This window comes from Bombyx mori, chromosome 15 (assembly GCF_030269925.1).
Source record: "Bombyx mori chromosome 15, ASM3026992v2".
NCBI classification, from domain to species: Eukaryota; Metazoa; Arthropoda; class Insecta; order Lepidoptera; family Bombycidae; genus Bombyx; species Bombyx mori.
This window is the reverse complement of record NC_085121.1, coordinates 7,821,307-7,837,148: the sequence shown is the minus strand read 5'-3', so window position 1 is coordinate 7,837,148 and position 15,842 is coordinate 7,821,307. Positions and strand designations below refer to the sequence as shown.

General features: G+C 38.3%; 1 protein-coding gene across 2 annotated transcripts; it reads right to left on the bottom strand.

Moving 5' to 3' along the window:
* Positions 1-8,756: 8,756 nt before the first annotated feature.
* LOC101739271 (seminal metalloprotease 1) lies at positions 8,757-12,666 on the bottom strand. 2 transcript variants are annotated; one of them, XM_012692376.4, is made up of 7 exons: positions 12,092-12,666; positions 11,341-11,562; positions 11,071-11,180; positions 10,781-10,988; positions 10,291-10,427; positions 10,031-10,214; positions 8,757-9,942 (listed from the first exon to the last, which is right to left on the bottom strand). In XM_012692376.4, the coding sequence occupies exons 1-7, from the start codon at positions 12,222-12,224 to the stop codon at positions 9,878-9,880; spliced, it is 1,059 nt and encodes a 352-aa protein (XP_012547830.1). In that variant the 5' UTR covers positions 12,225-12,666; the 3' UTR covers positions 8,757-9,877. The 2 variants fall into 2 exon arrangements, with proteins under 2 accessions (XP_012547830.1, XP_004928533.1); XM_004928476.5 differs by having other exon boundaries at positions 8,757-10,214.
* Positions 12,667-15,842: the final 3,176 nt, after the last annotated feature.

Sequence of the window (15,842 nt, the reverse complement as noted above, 5' to 3'; positions counted from 1 at the left end):
TATTTTAGTTATTTACTTTTTAGCTTAGCTTAGTTTTAGCTGGCTAAAACTAGGCAGAGCCGCACTTCGGGTATTAGCCTTAACATACCTATATACGTTTGTTTTATATCTACTTGTTGTGTAAACAAGTTTGTTGAGTTAAATTTAAATTCCCAGAAACTAAACCGACTAAAAAGGGGAAGGTACTCACAAATGATTGCTTTCTATATTTTGTGGTCTTCTGTCCCCGGGGCACTGTTCTGGATGCTGGAGTTTTTAATACACGGACACACGCACAAGTTGAATCGCAAAGTTTGCGAAAAACAGTATTTTTGAATTAAAAGACTTTTTTAATTTGGCGCGCGCGCGGTTCGAAAGCGTCGACTATAGTTCTTTTCTTCGCCCGCTAGGAGGCGCGTTACATTTCTTCATTATGCCGATAGATGGCGTGGATTAGGAAAAGGAAATTTTAGTCGGTTTCCTAACATTTCCCCCCACCGAAATCAACAATGATTTCAAAATAGGTAAACACAAAATAACGTTATTATATCTAGAATGTTAACCTATATGAATGGGCTTTGCAAATTATGTAATTTTGCTTGAAACATATAATCATAAAATAAAAAATTAAATAAAAAAAAACTAATACGATTAGCCTTTGAGCGAAATGGACTGTATATATAAATTTAAATGAAATAGATATGTAGTTGTAATATAAAATTAATGAAATGAATTAAATAGATTTATAATAAGTTATTCATCCTACTCTTTAGGGAGAGGACTCAGTTTTGTGACAGGGCGCTTTAGCTTCGAATTTTGCGTCCGAACCGTAACAACGCGAACCCTCCCATCAAGTCCGGGATGAACCTGTTCTACACGTCCTAAGCTCCATTGTTGACAAGGGGCATTATCATTGTGAATCAGTACCAGGTCATTTATAGATAGATTAGGAGCATCAACGTACCACTTTTGACGTTGCTGCAATGTATGCAAGTATTCTAGTTTCCAACGACGCCAAAAATGCAATGTGGCTTGTTTAATACATTTCCAACGCGTTAAATTATTAGTAGATACATCAGAGATATCATAACTTGGAGCCGAAACCAATTGACGACCAACTAAAAAATGTCCCGGTGTCAGGACATCGAATTCACTAGGATCGGTAGATAAACTGCACAGAGGGCGCGAGTTTAAAATCGCTTCTATGTTAGAAAATAAGGTAGATAATTCTTCGAATGATAAAGCGCGTGTACCTACTACGCGTTTTAAGTGGTATTTAGCCGATTTGATTCCAGCTTCGAAAATCCCACCAAAATGACTACCAGTTGGAGGATTATATTTCCACGTTACTTTTCTGATGGTGAACTGATCAGTCAAGTGATTTTGTTTTGAATTATAAAATTGATATATTTCATTTAGGTGTCTGCCAGCGGCAACAAAATTTTTGCCATTGTCAGAATAGACCGTATGTGGCAGTCCGCGTCGAGCCGTAAACCGATCGAACGAAGCCAAGAAGCAATCAGTAGTCAACGCCGAGAGTACTTCAAGATGTACTGCACGTGTTGAGTAACAAATAAATAAGCATAAATAGGCTTTTGATATTTTCGCATTACGCCTATTTGATTCCTTTGTATAAAATGGACCTCCTATATCAACACCGACAGTATGTTGGAAGGGATAAATATCGGACTCTAAACGACACTTTGGTAATGAGGCCATTTTAGGTTGATTAATAGTGGGCCTATTCTTAAAGCACGTAACACACTTAGAAAGGCGCGATCGTATCACACACCTAGCGGCTATAATCCAATATTTTTGAGCTAATATGTTTTGAAGAGATCTAGGCCCGTTGTGTAAATAGACCTTGTGATAGTAATCTATCAAAATATTTGTAAAATGCGATTTTTTGGGCAAAATCACGGGATGACGTTGAGTAAATGGCAAATCCGCGTGTGAAAGCCTACCCCCCACCATGAGGAGACCACGGCTATCGATGAACGGGTCGAGTTTCCGTAGGCTTTGCGAGCATCGATTTTCCTTTTTTATTGATTTAATGTCATCCTCAAAATATTTTAATTGAACAATTTGAATAATTTTATCGTGTGATTTATTTATTTCAGAAGTAAGTAAGGAACCCTTTACTCTATTAGCAACAGAAGCTTTACAATTATTTATAAATCTGTAACACCAGGCGAATATACGCAGTACCTTGTTAAAGTTTGAAAATTTAAGTATTATTGAATAAAAGTCCGTATTCACATTTGACGTTTCACTAAGTAAAGTGTTTTCTTTAAGAGGTTTGAGTTCCAATGGTTCACCTTTGAACTCTGTTATCGATCTGACAGGCCACGTATGCGGTGGCTCGTATAGCCATCGAGGGCCACGGAACCACTGATCTGCGATCAGCAGCAAATCGGCTGGCGTGGCGCCGCGAGAGCACACATCGGCGGGGTTGTCAGTGCCATTCACGTGAAACCATTGTACCTCTGTCGAGCTTTCATTAATTTTAGCGACACGATTGGCGACGAAAGTTTTTAGTTTGAACGCAGGTGTATTTATCCATGTTAATGCAACTGAACTGTCAGTAAAAGCTAGTACCTCGCCAATTTCTACTTCCTTGGCCAAAATATCGATTACGTACCGTAAAGTTTTTGACAATAAGTGAGCAGCCATTAATTCAAGACGTGGAATTGATACTGTTTTTAAGGGCGCGACCTTAGATTTCGATAACAGTAAGCTAACGTTAACGTTACCTTGCACGTCTTGACTGCGAATATACACGACGGCGGCGAATCCAGCCGTTGACGCGTCACAAAACCCTACCACTTGAGAGACCGTATGGTTTTGGACAAAGACATGCCGGTCGTGTTTTAGTTTCGATAAAAACGGTATTTGAGATGAAAACATTGACCATTCATCGAGTAACAACTTTGGAAGAGTGTCGTCCCACCCTAATTGAGCGCACCATAATTTTTGCATAAAATTCTTAGCAAGAAAAATACACGGGGCTACGTATCCCAAGGGATCATATAATTTAGCTATTTGTGAAAGTACTGAGCGTTTCGTAATATTATCTACCGTATGTGTAGTACGAAAAGAAAATGCGTCTTCTTTAGGCAACCAGTGTAGACAGAGAATTTTGATAGACATAGTTTTACCGTCGTCGAATTGCACTGGGGGCTCAACTTGATCACTAGGCAGTTCTTTAAGTAATTGATCGCTATTACTTGACCACTTGCGTAATTCGAATCCACCAAGCCTCAGTAATTCGACCAATTGCCGCTGAATCTTAAGAGCCTCTTCCAAGTTATCCACAGACCAAATTAAATCGTCCACAAAAAATCCATCGCGCAGAGCACGAGAAGCCTCTGGGAAGCGGGCGCCTTCGTCCGCGGCTAGCTGCTGTAGCGTGCGTATCGCTAGAAACGGGCTACTCGCTACACCATACGTCACGGTGCACAGCTCGTACACTTTAATGGGCTCACTGGGCGAGTCGCGCCACAAAATGTGTTGATATTTACGTTGGGACTCATCAATTAAAATACAACGGTACATTTTAGATATGTCACCGCATAAGGAAATCTTACGTAACCGAAAACGTATCAAAAGTTCCACGAGATCAGCCTGCAACTTCGGGCCCGTGTATAAAACAGAATTTAAAGATTTATTATTTGAGGTTTGACAAGACGCGTCGAAAACTACACGGAGACGAGTACTACTGCTGTCAGGCTTATGTACGCAGTGGTGGGGAATGACGTACCCTGATTCCACTTCTGATACCTCACCGACACAAATCATATGACCGAGCGAAGCGTACTCATCCATAAATTTTTTATATTCCTTCCGTAGGTCTGGTAAACGCGACAGTTTACGTTCTAAATTTTGATATCTTTTTATCGCAATTTGCCTTGAGTTTCCCAGTTCAGAGTCAGGCTTAAACGGGTATTTAACAATGTATCGACCTGTACTATCACGCTTATAATCATTTACAAACATCTGTTCAGTGATGACGTCATCCGGGTTTTTGGGCAAATCAGCGACTAAGCTTTCTGTTTCCCAAAACGATTTAATTAAGTCATCGACTTTTGATTCGCTGCTTAACATGCACATTGATACATTTCTAGTGTTACTCGTATTATTGCAAGACAGCTGACCCGTAATTACGTAACCAAATACACTACTTAACGCCAACGGTAATCCTTGCCGCGACGGACTATACCTTCCACCGTCATAAATAAACGGAAATACGTCGCTGCCGAGCAACATGTCGATGCGACTCGAACGATAGAAAGTAGGGTCAGCCAACAACAAGTTTTTATATTCGAGTTTTAAATTTTCTGTAAAGTTAACCGAAGGCATATCACCAGAAATTTTTGAAACCACAACCGTTTTTAAATTGAATATCGGATTATCGGACGTGGTTGGTTTGATTTTGCATAAAACCATGCCGTGATCACGAACTACCGCTCCGCCTAAACCTATCAGTTGTGTGTTACACTTTTGGCGTGGGAGTCCTAGTCGTTGTGCACAATCATTCGTCAAAAAACTAGATTGGGATCCACTGTCAATTACTACTCGTACGGGTTGATATTTGCCTAAAACGTCCAATACGTGTATAATCGCAGTGCCCAACATGACTGTAGATCCAGTCGAACACGTCAACGAGACTCGATCTTCGTTATTATTAATAAAATTATCGTTGCAAGAATTATTAAAATCCGAAGTAATTACACTTGTTTTAGAATCAACATGCAACGTGTGGTGATGCCTGTTTTTACACACCGTACATGTTATCTTCGACGGGCACTCATTAGACGCGTGACCTTGACGGAGACAGTTCTCGCACAAATGCAACTCCTTTATTTTATTAATGCGCTGTACAGGTGTTAGTGCGATATACTCGAAACATTTATAAATTGAATGAAAGGGTTTATTGCAGTACAAACATCCCTTTTTTGCGTAATCAGCCTTATCAGCGCTCGTACTACTTGCTAAACAAGTTTTTAAATTTGTATTTTTAGTGGTAGGCTTACTAATGGATTTATTTTGAATCGAAGGAGTAAAAGTTTTACTAGTACTCGGCTTCGAGAAAGTACTTGTGTTCATTGACATTTCCAATATTCGGGTCTGGTTTGTGACAAAATCGATCAATGTTTTGATAACAGGTATTTCGTTTGTACCTATTTTTTGTTCGAATTCACGCCTTGAAACCTGGTCTATATTACGCAATCCGATATAACATAAAATAAATCCCGCTAAGTTACCAATTTCTAATAACTCAAGGGCTTGAACACACTCTTGAAACGTTTCCAAAAAGGAATTTAATCCGTTCACGGATTCGTTAGACAACGGCTTGAACGCAAACAACTTATCCATATAGCGCGTAGCTATGGCACGCTTATTTTCGTATCTGTCACATAAGCTAGTCCATACTATATTATAATTGTCGTTTGATATCGGCAGACTTTTAACAATTTGAAGCGCAGGGCCAGTTACGACTGACAATAGGTAATAGAATTTATCAATATTACCTAAACTTGTATTGGTATGAATTAAGCTGGAAAAAGTATCACGAAATGTGATCCAATTTTCTAATCTACCGTCGAAATGAACCAATTCGATTTTAGGCAAACGAGGCTGAGCGCCGCGCTCCGATGCGCCTTTGTTTTCCTGTTTCGATGACTTCGAATGCGAATCATGTTCTTGAAAAATACGTAAAATCTCAAAATAGAGGTCATCAAGGGCATGCACCTCTTGGTTACCGATGATATAATTAGGGTCATTTTTTAACTCCAAAACTGAAATCTCATCAACAATTTTTTCGAAAGATTCCCTAGTGGACTCGAGGTCACTGACCCGCACAGACAAATTACTAAATTCTGCTGTATTATTTTGCACAGCTTTAGCTAGATCGTAATATTGTTGAACACGTCTAAAACATCGTTCTTTACGACTTCTAAGTGTATTAATTTTTATTTGAAGGTCGGACAATGGAGCCATTTTGATTCGAAGAAAAATGTACTACCGCTTGACGCGTACCCAAATATACTAAAACTGAGTCCTAAAGTAATGATAGACGTAGAAATGGATATTAAGAGTATTTGACTACGTATATATGCGTATTATTGCAATAAATAGAACTATTGAATGAATATTCTGCAAATAATACCGATATGTAAGACGTGTGTAGGTACCTACAGGTTTGCAGGTTTATACGTGAAATATTGAGTATTTACCTATTTTGAAGTTGTATTCGGTAAATGTCCGGCTCGATAGGGCCAAATTATGTTGTGTAAACAAGTTTGTTGAGTTAAATTTAAATTCCCAGAAACTAAACCGACTAAAAAGGGGAAGGTACTCACAAATGATTGCTTTCTATATTTTGTGGTCTTCTGTCCCCGGGGCACTGTTCTGGATGCTGGAGTTTTTAATACACGGACACACGCACAAGTTGAATCGCAAAGTTTGCGAAAAACAGTATTTTTGAATTAAAAGACTTTTTTAATTTGGCGCGCGCGCGGTTCGAAAGCGTCGACTATAGTTCTTTTCTTCGCCCGCTAGGAGGCGCGTTACATTTCTTCATTATGCCGATAGATGGCGTGGATTAGGAAAAGGAAATTTTAGTCGGTTTCCTAACACTACTTTATGTTCTACTTTTTACTTGTTCGTGCTCAATATCAAAATCAACCATGAACAACTTCATTGTAATCGTTGTGACTAACTATAATAATATACCTATAGATAACTATACAGAATACCCTAAGATATGGACTGGTATGATTTATAAGAATTTAAAAAGTACAATATGAATAATGAGCAAGTAATATTAGTAAGACGTCCTGACTCGCCTAACTTTGAGTACAATTAGTTAACGCTATTTTCAACCTCGACTTCTAGGTATATAAACAATATTACTAGTACCGCAATGCATATAAAACAAAAAAAGTAAACAAAGTCATTTATTGAGATAAAACCCGTATTATTATAAAAAAAATTTAGGTACCAACTACAACAGCTATTATTCTAAGTTATATTTTATCAAAACTACTTAGCCTATTCTGCCCTTCAACAGCTGGTAGGATTGATAGAAACTGATTATAATTCCGAGCCATTTTTGCTTCAAGATCCATGAGTAATATTTGTTCCCAGGAGTACCTACTCGTACATCTAAAACACATCCAGTAACATTTTTCTATAAATTAGCCTTACGTTTACTTTAGTACGCTTTGGTCAAACCATTGCTTATTTTGTATCAATTATATCGTATAGTGAAATAAATAACAGTACTACTTCATATCAATGACATTTCAAAAACTATTATAAATAGGTAAAACTAACAAATTAAATACATTATTAATTACTTTTTACAGGAGCAATGCCTATTTATTCTACAATGTGTTTATCTTTTTACTGGTGGTAGGACCTCTTGTGAGTCCGCGCGGGTGGATACCGCCACCCTGCCTATTTCTGCCGTGAAGCAGTAATGCGTTTCGATTTGAAGGGTGGAGCAGCCGCTGTAACTATACTTGAGACCTTAGAACTTATATCTCAAGGTGGGTGGCGCATTTACGTTGTGGATGTCTATGGGCTCCAGCAACCACTTAACACCAGGTGGGCCGTGAGCTCGTCCACCCACCTAAGCAATAAAAAAAAATCTGCTCCAAAATTGGCACAGGCAAAACAAATTATTCGTTATGACTATCTAAGCAAAAATAAATATTTCAATAGATAGCCAGACGAAGATAAGGTGATATCAGATCATTAATTTTCTTGTTCGTTGCCGTCTTTCGCTCAAAATGAAACATTTGAACATAAAATCAAATAAGAAAGCCGAGTGAATTAATTAATTAATCTTAATAAAGATTTTGGACATTGGCATTCGACAGCATTTAGTCTCAATCCGAATGAATTATAATGAACACAATAAAAACGTTCACTGGATTCAACTATTGTCTGAGCCTGCAGTCCAGTAGAAGATGAACGTCACATCAAATGTATTTAGTGTTATTAAAATGGTAAAAGAGAACTTAAAAGCTATCAATGCCTTTGGGGCCAAAAATTTTATGAATATATTACAATACGATCAAACGGTATGAAATCTGTATTTAAGTAGATAGAGGAGATACGACGTCTGAAAACTTCCATACGCCCCATCATGACGTACATTTATGCAAGCGTAGTGTTCGGTCACGCGGCCCGTACCAACTTGAAACCCCTTCAGGTTATTCAATTCCAATTCTGCAGGATAGCCGTCGGAGCATGGTTCCTGAGGAACGTGGATCTCCACGACGACCTGGAGCTCGACTCTGTCAGTATGTATCTAGAGTCGGCATCGCTCCGCCACTTTGAGAAGGCGGCACGACATGAGAACCCTCTTGTCGTGGCCGCTGGAAACAGCATACCCGATCCTGTAGACCGAATGGTAAACCGTCGACGTCGCCCAAAGCATGTCATTACGGATCCTCCTGATCCATTAACGGTGCTTTTAGGCACCACAAGCACCGGTCACCGTCCTCGTCGAACCCGTCGCTTGCGACGAAGGGCTAGACGAGCGAATTAACCCATAGACACAGCCCACTGAGTTTCTCGCCGGATTTTCTCAGTTGGTCGCGTTTCGTACCCGGTGGTAGATTCTGCGAAGCACTGCTCTTGCTAGGGTCAGTGTTAGCAACACTCCGGTTTGAGCCCCGTGAGCTCACCTACACACGTTAGGGCGAAGCTGAAATAGCCTCTCAAGGCTATCAGCATAGGTAGGAAAAAAAAACGACGTCTGTTAATTTTGTTATTTATAAAACTTTATTACTTACAATGAATACCTTAATTAAATGATCACAAATTAAACTAACGACGCACAGCATCATTCGATGATATATTGTATCTATGAATGTTTTATATGTCAGTTCAGCCAAACCATGTGAATATGGAGTGGAAGAAGAATAAATAATAACTATTCATCGAATAAAAAAATATTCTACCAAACCGTCTGATATCACCTTTCTCACTTGGTGTCTGAATTTATTTGGTCTCTCCTATGGTTCTCACGCGTCATAACTATTATAAGTAGGCTGATACTGCTTTTGCGTTGAAGGCAATGGAACAGTAAGTACAGAATAATGTTTGCTGTTTCTGGTTGTCGGTTTAAAGTCTTGGTTTTGATTATGTTCATCATAATGAGGGAATTCGTCTTGAGTCTTTTCGTTTTGTGGCAAATTTGAATAAAAATCGTGATCAAATCTTGTTGGATGGGACCTATATTTCTTTTTCTGGTACAATAAATGATCATGCGTATTGATACCGAGGGGTGCATAAAATTCACTTGCTTTAATTGTTTTTTTATTGTTGTGAATATTATCGGTATCATAGTTGGGCCTCTCTTGATAACTTTCTGGAGAAGCATATTCCGGAGAAACATATTCTTTAGCAATACTCTTGACTTGTTCCTGTTTCTCATGATGGATGATAGTTGGATATTTTAAATCCGTAAATTTTTCTTTTTGATCGATGTTTTTATTCACACTTTCCGGTAAAATTGTATAATCGTCATAAAACGTTTTTGTACCATGAGGTTTAGGATGTACATAAAGATTTTCAATAAATCGTTCAGCTGAATTTTGATTCGATTTTAGTGTAGGAACTTCTAAATCTTTTGGACTCGAATATTTTGGCGGTATGTACAGTTCGCCGTAATCTTCATTCACTTTGAACAAATTATCAGATGGTTGTGACGGATATACGTTTGACTTAACGATTTTGGTTAAACGATGTAAGGCCTCCGGGAAGCCTTCTTGTAAAATCTCTGATGATAAGCCGTCAGTGTTAATGTTTTGACTATTAATGAATTTATTGGAATCAATATTGAATATTTTCTGGTTACGGTCATTGTAATTCTCTGAAGGAGTTATCTGTTTTCCAGTTCCATGTTCTCCTTCAGTTTTCGTCGCTGGCAGGGTTTGCGGCGTTTTGCTAAAATAATCAAACATATCAAATGTTGGTGCATCTACTAGTTTAAAGGTTGCAGGTGTCGGCAATAGCTTGATCACGACGGCTTTACCTTGATGGTACCCTATTCCGTGTCCATCAAAAGGTTTATTCTTATATTTTTTCTTCTTAATACTAGCTTCCGTAGATTCGTCTAATTCTCCTAATCCTTCTGAGTCAGCATCGCAGTACATTCTATTCAGTTTTTGTTTATCTTTGTCGGATAGACCCACTCGCTGGCCAATGTCGGCACCGCTCTAAAGTGTGTTAATATACGGATTAAAAACATAGAAACAACCTTTAAAAAAAAAAACTTTCATTTTTAAGTTTCACCTGTTTCGGTACCAAGGTATCCTGACCGTTAGAGGAGAAAGCTCGTCGGCTATAATGCAGGACACTGTCGTAGTCGTACCCGACTCCAAAGTCGGATACAGCAAACGAGTTGTATTTGCGAAAGTTATGTCTTGCCGCTGTGAACATTTAAATTATGAACTAGTGGTGCCGGGGAAAAATACGTAGGTAATTTAATCAATAAAAAAATGTTCTTTTAAAAAGGATGAAGAACACCTTTGATCAATTTATTTACTTTCAAATCTCATGCTTAACTAATTAGTTAGTTAGTGACAGTGAATTCACTGTCAATGTTTGCCTAAATACATGAATAATTCAAGTTCATTTATATTCCCATTGTGTTACAATCGTAGAATACGGTAGCAGAAATGTTTGCGAATAGTTTCCCCTGTGATGAATCAAGTTTGTCTTTAAAAATATTGTTTATATAGTAAACTATAATCAAAAATTGAGGACATCTGTGTTTACTCACGTTCCAAAATATTTTCCCAGACAACGTCGATGTAATCATCTCTGTCGGGACTACTTTGCATATGATAGAATCCCAACGTATGCAGGAGCTCGTGTACAACCGTCCCGTGACGAAAGCATCCTCGGCCAACAGGATGTCGACCTGATAGGTTCAGCACCTGATAACCACCTTGGTATCCGACCTGGGAAAAACAACCTCTCCTACTCCCCTAAAAATCATATTTTATCACGTTAGTTTGCTTAGTCATTCATTGTGCCTAAATAAATGAAGTGTAAAATTAAATTGAGTACTTGTATAACAACCGCATCGCGATCTCCTTTCTTGTACGGCCGGAACTTAACGCATGATGCTTGTGCTAAATCGTCAATACCTTCTTGAATGGCTTGAACTTGACCGCCATCTGGAAAATAACATTACCTTTATTTTATCATCTACATATATAAATTATCGCTCCTACAATAAATACATGATTTATATTAAATAATAAACGTATTAGTGAGCTCCATAATTATTGGAAACTTAGACGTGATGTGTGTTATAATATTTCAGAGAATACGTACTGAAATGTTCCCTTTGTATGTAGTAAACTACTTCGTTATCTGGCCACCTCTTAGTGCTATCTTTAACTCCGTTGCGCGAGAGCCCTTCCATGATATTTTCAACAATTAATCGCCTTTGCCGATCGTTAAGGATGAGATCGCCCTCGAATTTTCCGCTTTCTTCCCACGCGTGGTCTGACACTGACCCGTCTTCATCATAATCGTGTTCAGGATCAGAACCCTCTGAAAACCGTACGATTGTAAATCTTTAACAAATTTTACTTCCTATAAAGGAATAGATTAATAAAACAGATTTTACTTCAGGCCTGTTTCGTAAAAAAAATCGGATCAATGTTACATTTCAAATGTATGATTTAGCAATATTTAAAATTGCAATTAAATGTATGGTATAAGTGTTGAAATATTTTTTATTGTTAAGCAACTAATAGGTAGTGATTGTGTGTCTGATTTTACAACAGTAGAAAGTGAAATAACCGTTACCTACTTTATATATTAAAATATATTTATGTGGATTTTTTTTTCTCATACTTCACCGCTAGCCTAAGGTGCAATTCCAGCTACGTCCGGATGGGTAGGTATGTTTGCTCATGGGCTCAGCCTGAGAGAATTTACTAACACCAGCCCTAGCAAGAGCAGTGCTTCGCAGAATCTACCACCGGATCGGAATCGCGACCCACTGAGAAGATACGGCGAGAAACTCAGTGGGCAAAGGTCACAGTTTAAAACAATTAAAAATAAAATACCTACTTACTTCTGAGGTTTTGATCCAACGTTGAAGTCCGAGTGAGAAATTCTTTGAAATCTTCTAACTCATCAGGTGACATTGCCAAGCACTTAATAACACTAAACAAAATCGAAAGCACTGATAATTTAAAATACTCCATATCTAATACCTACGAGCTTCTTGTTATCTATCTAAATTCATAAAGTTTGTTTTAATTGTACCCAAAAACTAAGTTTTTAGACATAAATTTCCATCTCATAATAATAATAATATTAGCATTATTTTTGTTTTATGCCAGTGAAAACTATGATTTGCCGAGCGTTTTGTGTTATCGTGCGGTTTTTTGTGTAGAACAAAACCCGCCGGGGTGGGGCGAAGATTAATATACCTTCGGATACGACCATTTCACAAGGTGTCGGCCGGCAACTGCCTTAGAGTGGCGCTTGCGACAGCGCGGTCTGGTGACAACGCCTCTACACACCTCTTCGCGGCACTAGCATTACTCGTGCAAAACCAAATTGCTAAACCGACCGGTCCATTTTACTCTTTCGATCGAATAACAATGGCTTCAATTTAGAATTTGTGTAATTGAATCAAAGGCCGTTAACAAATAGTCACCGAAAGAAAAACGAAAAGCACGTTTAAATTCTGCAATAGGTATACTTCAGAACGAGTATTGGAAATAAATTAAAATATATTGGTACTTAATAGCTTCCTCTCTTCTAATATAAACATTATTATATTCTATATTTTTATTTCTATCAAATAGCTGATCCATCTAGTGGAGGGCTGATTGATATCTATGATAGTCCCCAAACGGTTACTGCCAGCTATAAATATTGGCAGCTTAAAAGCACAGCTAGTTTACTACCTATTATTTTACATTATCGATATACTTCTTTCGAATCGTGGTAATCCGATGGGTAATCCTTGACGTTTTAACACTTGGTTACGAACGAGTTTCATCATGTAGTAAAATAAAACCCACTATGCCTAAATTCTCGTGGTAAGACATTTTGTGGGGCCTCACAAGTTGGTAACGCTGCATTGTTTGTTTCTGAAACTAAGCAGTCAAGCGTTCCGGTTTTGGAAGGGCAATAAGCCCATATACAATTTATGTCTAATTGCCATTGTAGGCAAACTATCGTTCGGCACAGACAACCCTCAGCCTACTACGGAGGACTTTCCTCTGACCTCGTTTGAAGAAGGACATTTCATATCAATAAAGAAGAGTCCATTCCAAAACCGAATGGTATGAATGAACTCTGCTCCAGTTACTCTTATTGGTGGTAGGACCACTTGTGAGTCCGCACGGGTAGGTACCACCACCCTGCGTATTTCTGCGGTGAAGCAGTAATACGTTTCGGTTTGAAGGGTGGGGCAGCCGTTGTAACTATACTGAAACTTTAAAACTTATATCTCAAAGTGGGTGGCGCATTTACGTTGTAGATGTCTATGGGCTCCAGTAACCACTTAACACCAGATGGGCTGTGAGCTCATCCACAGAGAGGTTTAAATTTCAACTTCATAACTGAATGTGGGTGGCGGTAGTCATGGTATGATATCTATAAGTTAATAGTAATCACTTAATACCACGTGGACCCTGATTTCTTTTACCCATATAGAACAAGCAAAAAAATATAAAACTGCTTCTATTTTTATTATTGTAAAATTTCGTCAGTTCAAAGGTTGTGTTCTGTTCAAAATGTTTGAAAATCTTAAAGAATTTCTTAAAATTCAGTAAGTAATAATTATTAAAGATTATTGCATAGTAATTGATCGTGTCAAGGTCTGATAAACAACCTTGGCTTATTTGGAAATTGATTCGATACAAATGAAAAAAAAGTTAATTTTATAAATTATAAACACTCTGAGTAGGCATTACATTACGTTCTTCTTTTTTTCCTCTTTATTGCCGTCGTACACAGACGTGCCTGACTGATCATCGTTGATCATGGACATCAACAAAGACAGGGGTACATTCAAGCGGCAATCTATCGCTAAGGCTCCTTGTCACTCGTCAAAGATCGTCAACCTTGTGTGGATTGAGGAGAATGACCACAAGCAGTATTGGACGCAACAATCATTTTTCACGCAAATCGTTTTCGTCACTTGACCAAACAAAGTCATTCAATAATACTAGATCCATTTAGGCGTTCCGCAATGCAATGCCATTGTCAAATGTTGTAAATTTACTCGACTTTTCACAAAGAATTGCTTTCCGATTTCGATAATAATAAAGATAAAAGTCCGATAAAAGTCAAGGACGAATAAGATCAAGTACTCACACTTGTTTTGTACAAGAGTGAGTACTTGATCTTTGTCGTCCTTGACTCCGACGCGATGTAGACAGACGAACGGATAAAGAAATATAAAGAAAATGACTATTATTAATACGTAAAATGTGTCATTGCTTGTGTCTTTATTCACTGATTGATCAAGACAGAGCCTAAACCGTTACGTGTACAATTTTAAATTTTGACAATTGAAGCATTTTATCTTGTAGGCTTAGGAAGATTTTTTTGAATTTTAAATCCTATGGCGGTAACATTAATTATGAACGGTTATGCGAGTTCGTCGTTACTGAAGTAAGAAGCCCCTCATTTCATAAGCCTGCTTTTCATTAGAAATATACTTACAGAGCTTAACAGTAGGCAGCGGCTTGTCTCTATCATAGCATTGCGGAAGTCTATGGGCGATGGTAACCACTCACCATCAGATGGGCCTTATTCTCGGCTGACTACAAGGGCAATAGAAAAAGTTAAACACATAGGCCTTCATGAGGCCATGAGGCCTCCTTAAACAAAAGACAAAAAACAAATCGGAAGAAATTGCCTTTTGCTAAAAGTAGAGATCAAAAGAGCCAGGAGTACAGCCATCCCGCGACCTACTGCTGAGGGCCGTTCTCAAGCCTTGTTTAAAAAAGGACATATTATAGCGTTTGAAAAAACACGGTCTTACCCTGCACAGTACTTTCGTATGGGTTCCAAATATGGATGGTACTTGGCAAGGAGGCCCAATATGAATGAACACAGTAGTTCCTGATAATATGGATAAACTCTACTCCGGCAGCGCGATGTTAAAAAAGAGATTAAGAGATCATGTCGAACTATTCTTCAAAGTACTCACCATGGAAGATACGATAAATATATATAAATATATGTCTAACTAATAACTTGGCGGCATCTACGTTGTGGAATTTATATCTATTTGCGCCAGTAACTGCTTATCACTAGACGTGCCTTTAAAAATTATTATGGCATTTAAAAATTAGAAATATCGCTACCTAGTTATGTTATGACTATTGTTTCCGTGATTAGGTAAGCACTGGTGGCTTAGTCTAAACGACTTCAGATTATTACTCAACATAGATAACATGAATGCTTCGACGGTGTTTCAGAGCTCGATTAAGAACACGTGAAACGATTCGTGAGCTAAATTACAATAGTGAAATCTGGCGCATAAGCCACTCTGATTACTCTCAATCAAGCAATCGCGGGTAATCTATGTAATGTTAACACGAAAAACAATGAGATGTGCAATATCTGCCGGAACCATTGTGACGTTAACGTCGTTTTTTTTGTGCTGATGAGACTGCTGTTTTGTTGTACAGATTTTTTTTTCTTACCTAAGCTGATGGTCTAGAGAGACCATATCAGCGTAACCTTATCTAGTAGGTGAGCTCACGCGGCTCAAACCTGACGATGTTGCTAACACGAACCCTAGCAAGAGCCGTGCTTCGCAGAATCTACCAGTCGATCGGACACGCGACCAACTA

What these genes read in the sequence shown, in the direction of transcription:
- LOC101739271 (XM_004928476.5), bottom strand. Translation starts at nt 12,224, where the DNA reads ATGGAGTATTTTAAATTATCAGTGCTTTCGATTTTGTTTAGTGTTATT. An exon ending in CATACAAAGGGAACATTTCA is followed by an intron (nt 11,181 to 11,340) that starts GTACGTATTCTC and finishes GTTATTTTCCAG; the next exon opens with ATGGCGGTCAAGTTCAAGCC. An exon ending in CTGGGAAAATATTTTGGAAC is followed by an intron (nt 10,428 to 10,780) that starts GTGAGTAAACAC and finishes AAATGTTCACAG; the next exon opens with CGGCAAGACATAACTTTCGC.